The sequence below is a fragment of the Watersipora subatra genome, chromosome 10, assembly GCF_963576615.1.
Source record: "Watersipora subatra chromosome 10, tzWatSuba1.1, whole genome shotgun sequence".
Taxonomy (NCBI): domain Eukaryota; kingdom Metazoa; phylum Bryozoa; class Gymnolaemata; order Cheilostomatida; family Watersiporidae; genus Watersipora; species Watersipora subatra.
This window is the reverse complement of record NC_088717.1, coordinates 205,037-221,892: the sequence shown is the minus strand read 5'-3', so window position 1 is coordinate 221,892 and position 16,856 is coordinate 205,037. Positions and strand designations below refer to the sequence as shown.

The 16,856-nt window shown below is 41.5% G+C and overlaps 1 protein-coding gene and 1 long non-coding RNA gene across 2 annotated transcripts in view; both read right to left on the bottom strand.

Annotated features, from left to right (window-relative positions):
• The window catches only part of LOC137405650 (mannose-6-phosphate isomerase-like), a 34,568-nt gene extending 22,412 nt beyond the window's left edge, over positions 1-12,156 (bottom strand). The window contains exon 1 of the mRNA XM_068091977.1: positions 12,080-12,156. Coding sequence (XP_067948078.1) covers positions 12,080-12,083 — 4 coding nt within the window. The 5' untranslated portion in view covers positions 12,084-12,156. The remainder of the gene's footprint in view (positions 1-12,079) is intronic.
• A 765-nt stretch (positions 12,157-12,921) lies between these two features.
• Positions 12,922-14,048, bottom strand: LOC137406603 (uncharacterized). Its single transcript, XR_010979915.1, has 3 exons — positions 13,933-14,048; positions 13,490-13,590; positions 12,922-13,378 (listed from the first exon to the last, which is right to left on the bottom strand). It is a non-coding gene; the product is annotated as an uncharacterized lncRNA (long non-coding RNA).
• Positions 14,049-16,856: the final 2,808 nt, after the last annotated feature.

Genomic DNA, 16,856 nt, shown 5'->3' with positions numbered 1-16,856 from the left:
TGCCACATGGTCAACAACTCCAGCCATTTTGTATCTTACGATAGAAGTTTCGACCCGAAGCGACATTTCATACAAATGGCAGATGGACACAAGACAAATGAATTGGTGACAGCCAAAGGTAAAGCTAAATTTACCATAATCGATTCTAAAGGCAGGCAACAAAATGTGACACTAAATGATGCACTACTAGCCCCTGAGTTTCCAGTTAGTTTGTTTTCGGTGCAATCTGCTGTGCAAACTGGTGCGGAAATAACATTTGCGAAAGATAACACCAAACTCACAGCTAACGGTACAGATTTCGACATAGCCCAACGCGGTAAACTGTACTACTTACACACTGTATCCGATACGCCATCAACTATCAACACCGCTGACGAATCAGCCAATGTTACGAAGTCACTAGATGAATGGCATGTAGCCCTAGGACACTTAAACCACAAAGATGTTCTCAACCTACAAAAAGTAACACTTGGTATGAAAGTAAGCCAAACTACATCAACTCCAACATGTACTACATGCACCACCAACAAAATGACACGTCTACCAAAGTCACATGACAATCCTCCTATCTATGCTACAAAACCTCTAGAGCGTGTACACTCAGACCTATGTGGTCCCATATCACCATCTTCTAGAGAAGGACATCATTATATCATGAACTTTATTGACGAATATTCAAGCATGATATTTATCTATCTACTACGAGCTAAAAGTGAAGCACACATTGCGCTACAACAGTTTCTCGCAGACATTGCACCTATCGGAAAGGTAAAGGAACTACACAGTGACAATGGAGGTGAGTACATGTCTGACTCATTCAAGAAGATACTGTTATCAAATAGTATTAAACACACAACTACGGCACCCCATACTCCATATCAGAATGGAAAATCCGAGAGGTCTTGGCGTTCGCTACTAGAAATGTCAAGATGCTTGTTAGCTGATACAGAGCTTCCTAAAAGCTACTGGTCCTACGCTGTGCGACATGCTCAATATCTGAGAAACAGGAGCTATCAAAGACGCACTAAGTCTACAGCCTACGAGTTATTTACTAACGCAAAACCCGACATGTCAAAACTTCATAATTTTGGTTCCCCTTGTACCCACTACATTGACGGATACAAACAAAAGCTAGATAAACGTGGGAATGTAGGAATATACTTAGGTGTCAATCTGCAAAACCATGGATATTATGTACTCAGTGACAACAAAGTCATCACGACGCGTAATGTCACTATACATGATAACAGTTCCCGAAACCATGAAATGCCTGAGGTAGATCCGTGTAGCATGCCTCTCCGTGGTACAAGTCAAGCCATAACAAGGGACAATGATTCTGGTACCATGCCTTCGGACCAGGAACCTGAGCCAGTGAACCAGCCAGTAACACTACAGCAAGCTGACCATAGTACTGAGCAGACAACTTCCATTCATGTACCTACCAGACCACGTAGAGAGAGGAAAACTCCACCTTATCTATCTGATTATTATCTGTCAGTAACTGATTATGCATACACTACAAACCTGGTTCCTCTCATACCAACGACTTATGAAGAGGCAATCAAATCTGATAACTCTACTCAGTGGAAAGCTGCAATGGACGCTGAAATATCTACACTGCAAGCTAATGATACATGGACCATAAAACCTCTTCCTGTCAATCGTGAGGAGACCAAAGGCCGCTGGGTGTACACCATTAAACAAGGCAGTCAACCAGGCAAGATACAGTACAAAGCAAGGTATGTGGCCCGAGGCTATTCACAGATAAAGGGTATAGACTATGACGAGACTTATTCGCCTACTACTAGGTTCACATCTATTCGAATTCTACTACAGAAAGCTGTAAATGAGAACTTACACCTACATCAACTTGATGTAAAGGGTGCATACTTAAATGCTCTTATAGACAAAGATATCTATGTACAGCAGCCTCCTGGATATGAGCAAGTGGATGCCAGAAACACACATCTCACATGTCATCTAAACAAGTCACTATATGGACTAAAACAGAGTGGCAGGAACTGGCACACCACGCTAACCGACTATCTGAAATCTATAGGCTACGCTGCCAATGATATTGATCCATGTTTATACACTAAACAAGATGGAGATGATCAGATAATCATTTTATTCTGGGTAGACGACATCATAATTGGAAGCAACCGCCAAGAGCTGATAACTACCACAAAGCAATCCCTACATGACAAGTTTAGAATGGATGACCGTGGTAAGTTACAATGGTTCTTAGGCATTGATTTTCGACGACTAGCTAGCGGCAATTACCAAATGTGTCAAGAACGTTATGCAGAAGCGATACTCAAGCGTTTCAACATGACAGACTGTAAGCCAGCTAAAACGCCAGCCGAGAATACATTAACACTCAGAAAGGCTACTGATACCGACAATATCGACACTAACTTTCCATACCGCCAAGCTATAGGAAGCCTTATATACCTAATGACAGGAACCCGACCTGATATCAGTTGGATCGTTTCCAAGCTTTCTCAATTTTTAGAGAAACCAACTAAGTCACATGTTGCTGCTGTGAAAAGAGTTCTGCGCTACATAAAAGCTACAAAATCATACTCTCTCACATTCACACCAACTAATGGCACATTGCTAGGCTTTACTGATTCTGACTGGGGTGGTGACTGCGATGACAGACGCTCAACCACAGGGTACCTCTTTAATCTCGGAGGCACACCCATTAGCTGGAAATCGCGTAAGCAACCTACTGTTGCATTATCATCCAGCGAAGCTGAATATATGGCGATTGCAGAAGGCACCAAAGAGGCATTGTATTTACGACAACTGTGTTCTTCTCTTGGTATGCCACAATCTAATCCTACTATTATACATGTTGACAACCAAAGTGCTATCGCACTAACTAAGGACACGGCCAGCAAACATAGCCGCACTAAGCATATCGACATCCGTTTCCATTTCGTTCGACAACAAACTGCTATATCGTATGTACACGTCGATACTAAAAGCAACCTAGCTGACCTCCTAACTAAACCACTTGGTCGAATTGCTCATTACAACCAAACACACGAGCTCCAGCTTGAGGGGGCATGTTGAACTGACAATCTGGCACTGTATGCTAGACATGTGATAAATAGTATATTCACTATTAATTAGGAATTATGCTCTCGGTAAGGAGTAGGCAACTCCAATCTATTCATGTATTACGATTGTGTGAATCACATTTTCTGTTTCCTGTTTCTGTTCGGCAATGCTTTGTACTTGTTGCTAAAAATAAATCATCAGAATTAATCTGCTTACATCGGCCTATTATGGCCACCAGCTCAACAATACTCCCTCCCCATTCTCCCCTATGTATATATATATATATGTATATATATATATATATAAATTTGTTAAGAAATTTATTAAAATTTGACTAAGCAAAAAATTACTAAAAGTTTCGTATTACACAAAAGGTGTGTAACACTCATCAGATAAAATGCTTAGTGAGGACTATACACAAGATTCTGCATTAGCTGGTAAGCTGAAATAAAAGCTCAGGTATTAAAAGCTAGATGGATAAGATCTATTATGTAATGCTATTTCGTGAAAGGTGTTTCTTAGCATGTCTACATGTAGATATTAGTTCACTACGTTTGTTAAGAGTTGCCTTCTCAGGTCTGTAAATGATGAAATATTTTTCTAATGTACATAATCTGCAATTTCCGCTGCTTTTAGAGTATGGCTTGGCGTGTGATAAAATCTTCCAGGCTATGTTGTAGTCAGTGCCGCTTTCCTTGAGTTCCCATATGTGGCTGCTTAGCTCGGTAGAGTGGCGTTTAGAAATGTCCTTGAATGTGGATTTGTGAAGGTTATATCTAGTTTTGAAGCTGTCTTCGGTTAGCCCTACATATGTGGCTGCAGGTTTATTGTTATCGGTGGTTGTTACGCTTGCCTGGTATATCACTGATTTTGCTAGGCAGTTGTCTGGTAACGGGCAGGTGTTCTTATTCCTGCAATTGCAGCCAATGTGAGTGTTACACACCTTTTGTGTAATACGAAACTTTTAGTAATTTTTTGCTTAGTCAAATTTTAATAAATTTCTTACCAAATTTATAGTAAGCTCTACTTTGGTATTGAGCACTTTATGCTGACTTTTAGCCTATACTTTATTGTATATATATATATGAAGTAAACGCTCATAGCCAGATGAACAACACTCTTGTACAAGGTGGTGGCCCTGAAGAGGGCCCTTTGGGAAAAAAATCAGCTCGGAACTGTAGGCTATAGTCCGAGTCGATCACGAGGGTCAGGTCAGATCGCGAAGACTGCTCGCTTTGGAGGAGCGTTGGAATTAGCATGTTAGAACTAGCTTACGGTATTTATGGGTAATAAGCGGGCGTATCGGAGAGAGGACTTGTAAAGCGGAGGTAATAGACACTCGTTTTGTTTGTTTGCGCTAACTTTTGTGGTAAGATTTGACTGGATCTTATCGTTTTGCTGTCTTATCCATGCGTGTAACCAATTACAGTCAGTAAAATTGACCTATATTATTTTAACCAATTATCTTAGTTTTTGCCATTTTTGTGTGTATATAAGAACATGCAATCGTGTTGTTAGAGTGTTCTGCTCGTGTTGTGCTTTGTGCTGATATTTGTGAATAAACTTTGACGCTTTCTCAAAGTGTTGTTAATTGATTCATAGCAGACTATCTAGTAGGGAGCACTAGCTTTATTTGTTTTGTCTTCTCCTCATAAGCCGTGGCTTAAGACTGCGTTTCATAGCTGCAGCCACACAAGGCTTCGAGGGACGACAGACAGATTTGGCGAGTCTGTAACGCTGTGCGTAGGCATGTGGTATTAGACAGCGAACCACAGCTGCATCCACGCTAGTGCACCACCTCAGCCAGACAAGTGTTCTGCCAACTAATAGGAACTAGACATTTAATGATAGTTGGATAATTTCATGCCTGAAGCCGAGTAACTCTAACTTCCAAGAGTTTTGTTCAGGAGTTACATTGTTGGGGTATACCGGCAACCAGGTTACGAGGCCAGTATTCGGTCTGATCCTATGAGGCCAGTATTCGGTCGGATTCTACGAGGCCAGTATTCGGCCTGATCCTACGAGGCCAGTATTCGGTCTGATCCTACGAGGCCAGTATTCGGTCTGATCCTACGAGGCCAGTATTCGGTCTGATCCTACGAGGCCAGTATTCGGTCTGATCCTACGAGGCCAGTATTCGGTCTGATCCTACGAGGCCAGTATTCGGTCTGATCCTACGAGGCCAGTATTCGGTCTGATCCTACGAGGCCAGTATTCGGTCTGATTCTACGGGCCTGTGTTCGGTCCCAAATTCGTCAGGGCCAGTCTTCGGTCCAGCTTAGTCAGCCTTAGGGTAGCTCCCGTATAATCTTGACGGTCGGGTGTGGCATCATTAGCGAGTATTACTTTATTGGTGGCAGCGGTGGGATCTTGCTGAAGAAAGATCAGAGAACCCACATAAAACAGGAGGATGTCGACACCCCAAGCCTCACCAATATCATCGCGAACCAGGGCAGCTATTGGAAATAGCTCGATTACAAGACAGATGGGAGCCATAGCAGCTGATGTGAATCATATGGCGGAAGAAACTGTACACCTAATGAAGGCATCAAAAAGGGCAAATCTACCTACACCTACGTTTGATGGGACCTCTGATGTCGATACATTTATACACCAGTTCACGCGAGTTGCACAGTTAATGCAGTGGGAGGAGCCAGAAGCTGCTATTAGATTTCAGATGGCGATATCGGGGCCTGCTAAAAAGGGACTAACAGCAACATCCTTCGAGGGGATGTGTACTCAGTTAACCTCCCGCTACCGTTTGAGGGAAGATAGCGCAGTGAAGCTATTGAAATCATTGAAGTGGAAGGCGAATGACAATGTTCATGAATTTGCTGCTTATGTGCGCAAATTGGTAGAAAAAGCTTTTCCGGAGCTGGATGATACACAGCAAGAGAAAAGAGCCATTAAGGAACTTACCAATGCGTTGCCATCGGGATGTCAGCCGCTTTCATGGGAGCTGCGCCATCGTACTCCTGACAGTTATGAAGAGGTGGTTGAGCTTGTACAGTCGTTTGGGGAGCTAAATTTTGGAGGACCCAATCGCATAAACCAGGTCGAGACAGATGAAGTGAGTTGCCTGCGGAAGGAAGTTGCAGCTCAGGCCGCCTTAATTGAGCAAATGGTAGCTTCGCAGGCACAAATGCAAAAGCAGCTGAGCGCTGCCTTAACACAGATACAGCCCAGGCGTACACCAATTACATGCTACCGTTGCCAAAAGACTGGGCATATGGCCAGGAGTTGTCCGACCATGCCTAGACCAGCCCCAAAGCTGCAAGCGGAAAATGGCAATGTTCAGCAGGGTCAAGCCTGAGCCCTGCTGAACAGGACCCTATCAGGCAAACCATTGTATTTAACATTGGAGGGCACACATCTGCTCTATTTGTTCCTACCAGGTTTGAGAACAAAACTATGCCCATGCTACTCGACAGTGGTTGTACACAATCCGTCATTCCAACCGCGGTGCTGGAGACCTTGCCACGAAGTTGTTACACACCGGTATCGCCCACCCGAGGTCGCGGGGTGCTCGCTAATGGGGAGGAGATCCGGTTAGATGGGGTCACAACACTAACCTTTAAGCTGGGTCGTCTACAAGTAAGTGCACCATTCTGGGTGGCGGACATCAACAACCACGCCTTATTGGGGCTCAACTTTTTCCAGGAGCATGACAGCTCAATCGACTTTAAAACTTGCCAGTTCCAATGCGATGGTATCAAAGTCAGCTGTTGCTCAAAAGAGGGAGAACCCTTACAGGTCGGGGTGCAAGCCAGACACGCAAGCAGGATTCCTCCGCAAACAGAATTGGTCATACAGGCCCGACTAAATCGTGTCTGGGTACATGGGGCTGGGTGTATTGAAACCACTCAAGCAGCCCCAGGAGTGGTAGTGGCTAGCTCGTTGCACCGCCCTAATGGGCAGCTCTTACCCATACGGGTGATGAACTATAGCGATCATCCAGTGACCATTCCTGCGGGCAAACGGATTGCGGTTTGTACAGCAGTGCAAGCAATAGAAAGCCTAGACATGGCCACCCCAGCCATACCAGACAAAAACTGGGAGGATATTGTCTGCAGATGGTGTGAAGGTCTGGATCAAGAAGGATCTGTAAAAGCAAGGAATCTGCTCAGCAAACATCACGCAGTATTTAGCAGAGAGAAATTTGATCTGGGTCGAACGGATGTTGTACAACATGACATAAATCTCAACACTGGAGCTAGGCCTATCAAACAAAGACCGTATAGACATGGGCCTGTGCAAGAGGAAGAGATTGAAAAGCAAGTTGAAGAACTAAAAGCACATGGCCTGGTCAAGGAAGGTCATGGTGCATGGAGCTCTCCAGTGGTGCTGGTAAAAAAAAGAGATGGCAGTTGGCGTTTTTGTGTCGACTATCGTAAGCTAAATGAGGTCACACAAAAAGATGCTTACCCCCTCCCGCGCATAGACGACAGTCTGGATGCTCTTGGCGGGAGCCGCTTGTTTAGCACCTTGGACTTGACATCCGGATATTGGCAGGTGGGGCTAGCTAAGGGAGCTCGAGAGAAGGCAGCCTTCGCCACACGTTCTGGTTTGTGGGAATGGCAAGTCCTCCCCTTTGGTCTAACCTCAGCTCCATCGACATTTGAAAGACTAATGGAACGAGTACTGCGAGGGCTACACTGGCGAACTCTGCTTATATATCTAGATGATATAATCGTGTTTTCCAAAGATTTGGACAGCCATCTCAGTAGGTTGGAAGAAGTATTCACCCGACTGAAGGCTGCGGGGCTGAAATTGAAGCCGAGCAAATGTACGCTTTTTGCAAAACAAGTAAACTACCTGGGACATGTTGTCAGTGCAGATGGGGTGGCAACAGACCAAGAGAAGGTTGCAGCTGTTAGAAATTGGCCAGTACCGCAGCACAAGACTGATGTGCGGGCTTTTCTGGGAACTTGCGGGTACTATCGTCGGTTTATTGCCGGGTTCTCCGAACTCCAAAGGCCACTCAGTCAACTTTGTAAACGGGAGGCAAACTTCCGTTGGGATGAAAATTGTCAAAGAGCATTTGATATACTCAAAGAGAAGCTGACATCAGCTCCTATTTTAGCTTACCCAGATTACACTTTACCCTTCATTTTGGACACAGATGCCAGTCAGGTGGGAACTGGAGCTGTTCTCTCCCAAAAGCAAAAGGAAGGTGAGAAGGTTGTCGCCTACTACTCCAAAATGTTTTCCCCGGAAGAAATGAACTATTGTGTCACCCGCAAGGAGCTTCTGGCCATAGTCAAGGCAGTAAACCATTTCCGGCCACAACTATACGGCAGGAAGTTTGAGATACGGACGGACCATGCCTCACTTCTCTGGCTTTTACGAACCTCTGTTCCAACTGGTCAACTTGCACGTTGGATGGAAACACTGTCAGAATTCGACTTTTCCTTGGCTCATCGTTCCGGGCGCAAGCACAACAACGCTGATGGATTGAGTCGCCAAGAGTGTCAGGACTGCAAGCAATGTGCTAGGTTGACAGGGGAGATTAAGTTGAGTGCCTTAGACAACCCAGAGATTCAAGAGTCAAAAATAACCTCCGAACAATTGGCTGACCCACACATTGGACCAGTCCTACAGGCCGTGAAATCAGCAGGTGCTATTGATGAAAAGCATGCATCGGCAGAAACTCTCAAATTGTGGTCAAGAAAAGAATTTTTGGAGATAGGCCCAAACGGGGCTCTCCGGATCCAATTGCCAGATGGGCGCCATAGAAGTTACCAAACTGTGTGCCCTCAGGAACGGCGGTTGCCAATCATGACTGAAAATCATAACCAGGCACACCTGGGAGTCAACAAAACCCTACTAGCTATTCGCCGAAAATGGTATTGGCCTGGTATGACTGGAGACATCCGAAGATTCGTGGCGTCATGTACAGCGTGTCAACAAGCCAAGGTAGCTCGCCATCGCCACTTCCACCCCAAGAATCATCTAACGGCAGGCCGGCCTTGGCAAGTGGTTGCTGTAGATTTGTGCGGACCGCTCCCTGAGACAGAAGCGGGAAATACGCAAATATTAGTGCTGGCAGACCATTTTACCAGATGGTATGATGCCATTCCGATTAAAGATGGCAAAGCTTCCACCGTGGCTAAAATACTGGATGAACGGGTGTTCTCATATTTCGGCATTCCTGAAACATTACACAGCGACCAGGGGGCGCAATTTCAGTCCCAGCTGCTAGCGGAATGCTGCAAGCTCTGGAACTGTAAGAAGACCAAGACGGCACCTTATCACCCACAAGGGAACTCGGTGGTAGAAAGATTAAACCGAACGGTAGGGAATTCCCTGCGTGCCCTATTGCGTGATTCAGAGCATCGAGAATGGGATGAGCTTTTGCCACAAATTATGAGAACCCTACGTGCCACGCCCCACCGGATGACAGAAGAAACACCGAATTATTTGATGCTCGGAAGAGAAACGCGACTACCACCTGATCTACTCCATGAAGGACGGGAGGAATCCGTGCTGCAAGAAGATTATGCCCAGCAACTCCAGGAGTGTTTACAAATAGCTGGAGAAAAACTTCGAAGGGAACAGCTAATGCCTCGAGTCTCAGATAGTGAAGAGCCATCAAAATATATGGTTGGGGATAAGGTGTGGTTGAAATCCTTCTATAAACCTACTGGGAGGGGCCAAAAACTTCAGCCCAAATACATTGGTCCATACCACATTACGGCAGTGCTTCCATATCAGAGTTACGAGATGAGCCGAAATGGCAAGCTATCCGTTCAACACGAAGGACGTATCCGGCTATGGCAGGGAGGGGAACAATCGCAAATGGAGGAAACTCCAGCTCAATCAGATACAAATGAAGACACCCAAGAAAGCCATGACATAGGCCGCCAGGTCGCAAGTGCCGTTCAGAGACAGCAGGTGTGGAAGTCACCCCGAGGAAAGAGGAAGTCTCGTCGACCCAGATACCTAGATGAGTTCCACTTGGACCTGTGTAAGGCTCAGGATATGTTTCCGGTTGACAAAGAAGTAGCTATTCTGGGACAGAATTCAGTTCTTGTTGGGGGTAGTGAAGTAAACGCTCATAGCCAGATGAACAACACTCTTGTACAAGGTGGTGGCCCTGAAGAGGGCCCTTTGGGAAAAAAATCAGCTCGGAACTGTAGGCTATAGTCCGAGTCGATCACGAGGGTCAGGTCAGATCGCGAAGACTGCTCGCTTTGGAGGAGCGTTGGAATTAGCATGTTAGAACTAGCTTACGGTATTTATGGGTAATAAGCGGGCGTATCGGAGAGAAGACTTGTAAAGCGGAGGTAATAGACACTCGTTTTGTTTGTTTGCGCTAACTTTTGTGGTAAGATTTGACTGGATCTTATCGTTTTGCTGTCTTATCCATGCGTGTAACCAATTACAGTCAGTAAAATTGACCTATATTATTTTAACCAATTATCTTAGTTTTTGCCATTTTTGTGTGTATATAAGAACATGCAATCGTGTTGTTAGAGTGTTCTGCTCGTGTTGTGCTTTGTGCTGATATTTGTGAATAAACTTTGACGCTTTCTCAAAGTGTTGTTAATTGATTCATAGCAGACTATCTAGTAGGGAGCACTAGCTTTATTTGTTTTGTCTTCTCCTCATAAGCCGTGGCTTAAGACTGCGTTTCATAGCTGCAGCCACACAAGGCTTCGAGGGACGACAGACAGATTTGGCGAGTCTGTAACGCTGTGCGTAGGCATGTGGTATTAGACAGCGAACCACAGCTGCATCCACGCTAGTGCACCACCTCAGCCAGACAAGTGTTCTGCCAACTAATAGGAACTAGACATTTAATGATAGTTGGATAATTTCATGCCTGAAGCCGAGTAACTCTAACTTCCAAGAGTTTTGTTCAGGAGTTACATTGTTGGGGTATACCGGCAACCAGGTTACGAGGCCAGTATTCGGTCTGATCCTATGAGGCCAGTATTCGGTCGGATTCTACGAGGCCAGTATTCGGCCTGATCCTACGAGGCCAGTATTCGGTCTGATCCTACGAGGCCAGTATTCGGTCTGATCCTACGAGGCCAGTATTCGGTCTGATCCTACGAGGCCAGTATTCGGTCTGATCCTACGAGGCCAGTATTCGGTCTGATCCTACGAGGCCAGTATTCGGTCTGATCCTACGAGGCCAGTATTCGGTCTGATCCTACGAGGCCAGTATTCGGTCTGATACTACGAGGCCAGTATTCGGTCTGATTCTACGGGCCTGTGTTCGGTCCCAAATTCGTCAGGGCCAGTCTTCGGTCCAGCTTAGTCAGCCTTAGGGTAGCTCCCGTATAATCTTGACGGTCGGGTGTGGCATCATTAGCGAGTATTACTTTATATATATATATATATATATATATATATATATATATATGCATGTGTATGTATGTATGTGTGTTTGTATGTGTGTGCATGCGTGCGTGTACAGCATATTGTGTTTCATTGACTCAAGAGCAAAGTTGCTATGCAAAATTTTGTTTCATGAAAGATGCCACAACTTTTTTTCCATGCATGCTCACGTTCTTTACAGGCTATGTATGGTTAAATCATTTGAGATGACATAATTTTGGTATTATGGCTAAGATATGCACTTTTTAGGAATTGTAGCAAAATAATAGTGTTTTAACACAAATCTTCAATTTCAACTAATAGCCTATGAATTCGATTAATAGAATGTCGGCAACAACAGTTTCAACCATTATCTTTTAAACTAAACCTCCATTTACCAAAATTACTCCAGAAAGTGTGTGGCACGTCTTGAAAAACATGCTTTTTTGTCATGAATGTCGATTATCACAATAAATAATGTAATAAAAAAAAGAAAAAACAAGTAAGCAAATGCGATGACTTTGACAAGATACTTAGTGAGTGTAAGAATGTAATCTTACTACGAATATCGGCAAAACTTTCAATACTATAATGGCATAATAATAATAATGAAACAGTAAAACACCAGTCTCACATCAAACCAATTTCAGGGTAAGTTATTTGGCAACTCATTTCTTAAACTTACCCATTGCAAACTATCGTTTATAAGAGTATGAAACAAACCGGAAGCGAAGAAGGAAATTGCCAGCGGCCCCATTACTCATGGACTCGCTAGAGAAGGCATTCGGCCGTAACCAAGCTGTGAACAGTGTCGCATAGGGAGTGTTACGCCATCAACAGAGCCTATACAAACGCATCGAAAGTTCCAAACAAACATCGGCCACGCCTACTTTTATATAGAGTTACAATGGACTGCTCGTACCTGTCTTTGTTTATCAATTAATAAAACTACTTTGGGTAACCTTAGAGCACTATCAAGTATACCACAAGAAAGCTCAGGTTTTGCTCTAACTCACATAGCAGTTGTAAAAGTGACAATTCCATATTTACAGGTTTTCTGCTACTTCATAGTAAATAACTCCTATTATCTGCACTAGAATGTCTTAGCTAAATTGTGTTTACTTGCAATTTCACAACTTTGGGCTGCCAAACAAACAATTTAATGTATTCACAATGATAATTATATTTATAATATCATCACTTGCCAATTTTTTTGTTCATAAAAATTATAAACAGGCTTGTTTTATGCAAATTAATGGACAACCGTTAAGTTATTACGGTTATTACAGATTTTAACTAAACGTGCAAGAAGTATGAAGTACAACATAATAATTGAACAACTTTCCATAATAAAAACTGAATACTAGAAGAGCATATTATACTACACAGAAAATCTTTCATAGTAGTGTTACAATAAAAATTATTAACTTCGAATAAACAAGTCAAAGAAGCTAAGCTGTACTAGTACTATAGTAAGGTACGCCAACGTAGTATTCTGTGTGCAATGGCTGACTCACACATGTTTATAACATATATACATATTATACTAGTCAACAAGAATGAGTACAGCAAGAATACAGAAAGCATCAAATTTCAACAACACTTAATGATGAATATTCTGAGCTAGTGTTCGCATGGCCATGCTTTTGCTACCAAACTGCACTGATTGTGAGGAGGAGGTATGTTTTTACATAAAATATGAAGTCTAACATTCACAAACTTTCTCACTAGTTTCTGCATAATAGGATGACAAGTGGGCACTGCTCACATGGCATATCAATATTCAATACCAATGGCATATCAATATCAATTTTCCACATCGCTTGGTTGCTTGACCCCATGTCTGAAGTAACAGCAACAACTTTCAGACCAATACCGCTTGCATGTGTTATGATATCAATAATAAGGGAAGCTAGACTGTCCCCGGAAATAGATTTACCAGTGAGATGGAATGCGACAATTTGTTTCCATCTTTCAGTAATTCCTGCAAAGATACAGCCAACACTTGGATACGAAGTACATGTAAAAGTGGTAAAACTGCAGACACAAAGAGGAAAGTAATAAATGAATTAAACAAGAAATTAACCTCACCAACCTCCAAGCATAACCACTAAACCATGACTAGCAAGGCCACTTTTTGAGAGCCATTTCATGGGTTTGGACTTTTTCTAAGGTAGCCCTATATTCTTGTTGGACCTGCAAAAATTAAACAAGTGGCTACATTGTTGAAAATGTTCTTGATTACCACTACTGACCCTATTGAGTAATTGACTATGCAAGTTGATATTAAAATAATCAATAGCAACATTATAGATCTGCATGTTATCAAACTGCGATCAATCACAATTCTCAACAAGCATATACATGTTAGGGTTTCAGAGAACTTAAATTTCCTCAAAATTACTCGCATAAAACTGTTCTATACCAATATGAGACTGAACTGCTCTTACCTCGATGCATAATAGCGTAAATCAGCTTATATTTTTAAAATAATCTATATCAAATGATAGTTTTCAATAATCTTCACTAATAACCTACTTTCTTAAGCTTCTTCCGTAACATTTGTTCTATGCTCTCGATTTCGGATGTGATCCAAGTTGTAGGCTTACTTGTCGCTAGTTCTGATTCTAAGACATTCGGTGAATCAATTTCTAAAATTCCAAATATACCATATTAAAATAATGACAATTATAGTCACTTTTAAGATTTAAGCATTAGCAAATGGGGAGCACTGTTACTTTCTGGACAGCGCATAAACTTGCAAATCAATATGAATAGAATGTGAGAAACGTTTGCCTGTGTGAATTGAAAATGTGCAGCAAGCAATTTATCATCATTGGCGATGAGGGATTGAATTCATTAGGAAATACGTGTATGTTAGACAGATATTTAAATCATACATATCACTTATACATGCGCCCTTAAATTCTACTGGCCACAACAACTTATAAGATAATTGTTGTACCGCTAATAGAAAAAATGTTATAGAAGTGAGTGTCAGCTAGGAAAGTTAGAGTGTGTAAGAAAGCTACATGTATAAAGAATACAATTGTTAATCACACAGCAATTTTGTTCCCATACCTCTTTGTAGTCACCTGTTACAAGATACATTTAAATTAATAACTGAAACTTAGTGTAATATAAAATTACCTTTGCAAATATCTGTTGCACAGTTTGATATATCATAAGCAATAAACCAGAAATTGAATATAGAAATTAATGACAAAAATTTCCTCACCCATATTTTGGCTTGTGCTGGGGAATGTAGAAGAGCTGCGGCTTGTGATTATAGTATTTTTAAAGCAGTTTTTCTTTCAGAGACAGGTGGTGGCCTGTGAGCAAACAGAGTAGGAATGGCATCACTTGTCAGTCCGACGTTTTTCCGTTTTAGTCAGTGTAAAACACTTTTCTTCAAAATGTCTCTATAAGCAAACAAAAAAGAGGAGAGGTAAGCAAGGGAAACAGTAGGCTAATATGAATACTACTATTATTATTAGGCCTACTAATAGGGCTACAACTATTACTATTCAACCTATTCTTAGATGCCTATACAACTTTTTCCAATACTTTTAACCGGTTATCTCTTAATGAATGCAACATACTATATGCTATTTTTATCAACTTCAATAATAAAACAAATGCAAAGCAATACAACAGATAAGAAAAATTTGGTAATAATAATAAAACATGACAAAGAACAATAGTGGTACTATACAAACAACTAAACTTATGAATAGTATTTATGTTAATTGTAAAATGTATTCTAACAACTAGCAGCAATAATTACAATGACAATAAGAATACCAATATGGTTTAAAAACCGATATACGTATAACAAGATAATTTTATATTATATTTTGACTAACCTCACAAAGTTTAGAAGAAGCAGTTGGCTGCCGAAGTTTTGGATTCCTTTTGCTACTTCCAGAATCCAGCCTGTAATTTTCACATTGACACTGTTTAAATAAAATAATAAAAAATGACTCCGTTCACATTGGCCTGGCATAGCTGTGAATAATAGTCTACAACTATTATTAGCTTTCCTACTAATCAGTTCAACATTAAGTTAATAGTAATATCTAAATCTATACAAGTGCAAACACTAAAAACAAGGTGAATCTTACCTGCCCACTTTAACAATCCATGCATTCCTTCTTTCAGGATCTTTTGGGAACTGAAAAACCTGTAGGTCTAACTCTGATCTGCCTGAGTATCCCACAGCCAACAATTAACCATTATAATAAAGATGCTATTTAAATCACAATAAAATTTAAAATAATAAAAAATAAAGGAGAAAAGTGTTGACGCAAAGATCGAAATACATATAACTCAACGCTGTCGTATAAACGGAATTTTGCTTTTAGCCTGGTGTAAATCTAATTAACCACAGATAAGACGTTCGTGTTATACATGAAAAAAAATCAGAAAATTCTGACGATCTTTGTGGTATATAAAAAAGCTAAGAAAATGGTGATTTCGACTGGGTATAAGTCGTATTTCTGATTCGATACCTTAGTTTTCAACAGAACTTTATATAGCAAAGCGAGTTTGTTTGGAACTCTCTAAAATGACGTAACTCCAGTTGGCGTAACTCTCCCTATATGACACTGGCTGTGAAGACTGCAAAATGTTTTTAGACTGAGAGAAATTGTTTTTTGCAGCTTTCACTTTATCGTTCACTTTATACATGTGTATTCATAAAGTGAAACTAACACTACGCAATTCGTTACGTTGTTCCGTTGGCATGGCGTTTAAGTTATTTAAAGGTTGACTTGCAACAAAATTCACATTACAGTTATTTGGTATCAAAAATTCACCGTGTCTTACTCTGTTGTGTTGTAGGTGCAAAATATGTGGAAATGTGATTACAAGCTCTTGTTATAGCTGAAAATCATGTTTTTGAAATAGCTGTATATTAGCAATGTTCCCACAAACGTAAATGTCAAGAGATTAGTTGATAAGTAAGAAACTTAGCAGTTACAATACATTCCTACAGCATATATTATCTTCCACTAACGGAAACAAGTATGCATCAACAACCATTGCTTACATGCTGCATACGTGTACAATATTCTTACCATTTGATTGTGGAGTTGGGAATTATTTACTCAGTCCATAGCATCACTATAGTAGGAACACAACTCCTATTCAGTCCATCCAATTAAATAGAAGTAGCTTAATAATTATGTTCATTCCATGTCTAGCAACTAAGGAAGCAACATCATTTAATTGTATACTAATAGTTGATCGATCAACATGTATATTGTATCATAATATCTTACGTCTAGACTGCTATTCTAACCCCAACCCAGTCTTCAGAGGGTTGGTTGGAGGTGTATGTACAGTAGCGTATATATGAGGCATCGTTACATAAACTATAGCATTGGATTAGCCTTGTTGTAGAACCGTAACCTGACCATCACTATACTACCTCCCACCTATCGGCATCGACCCTTACATAG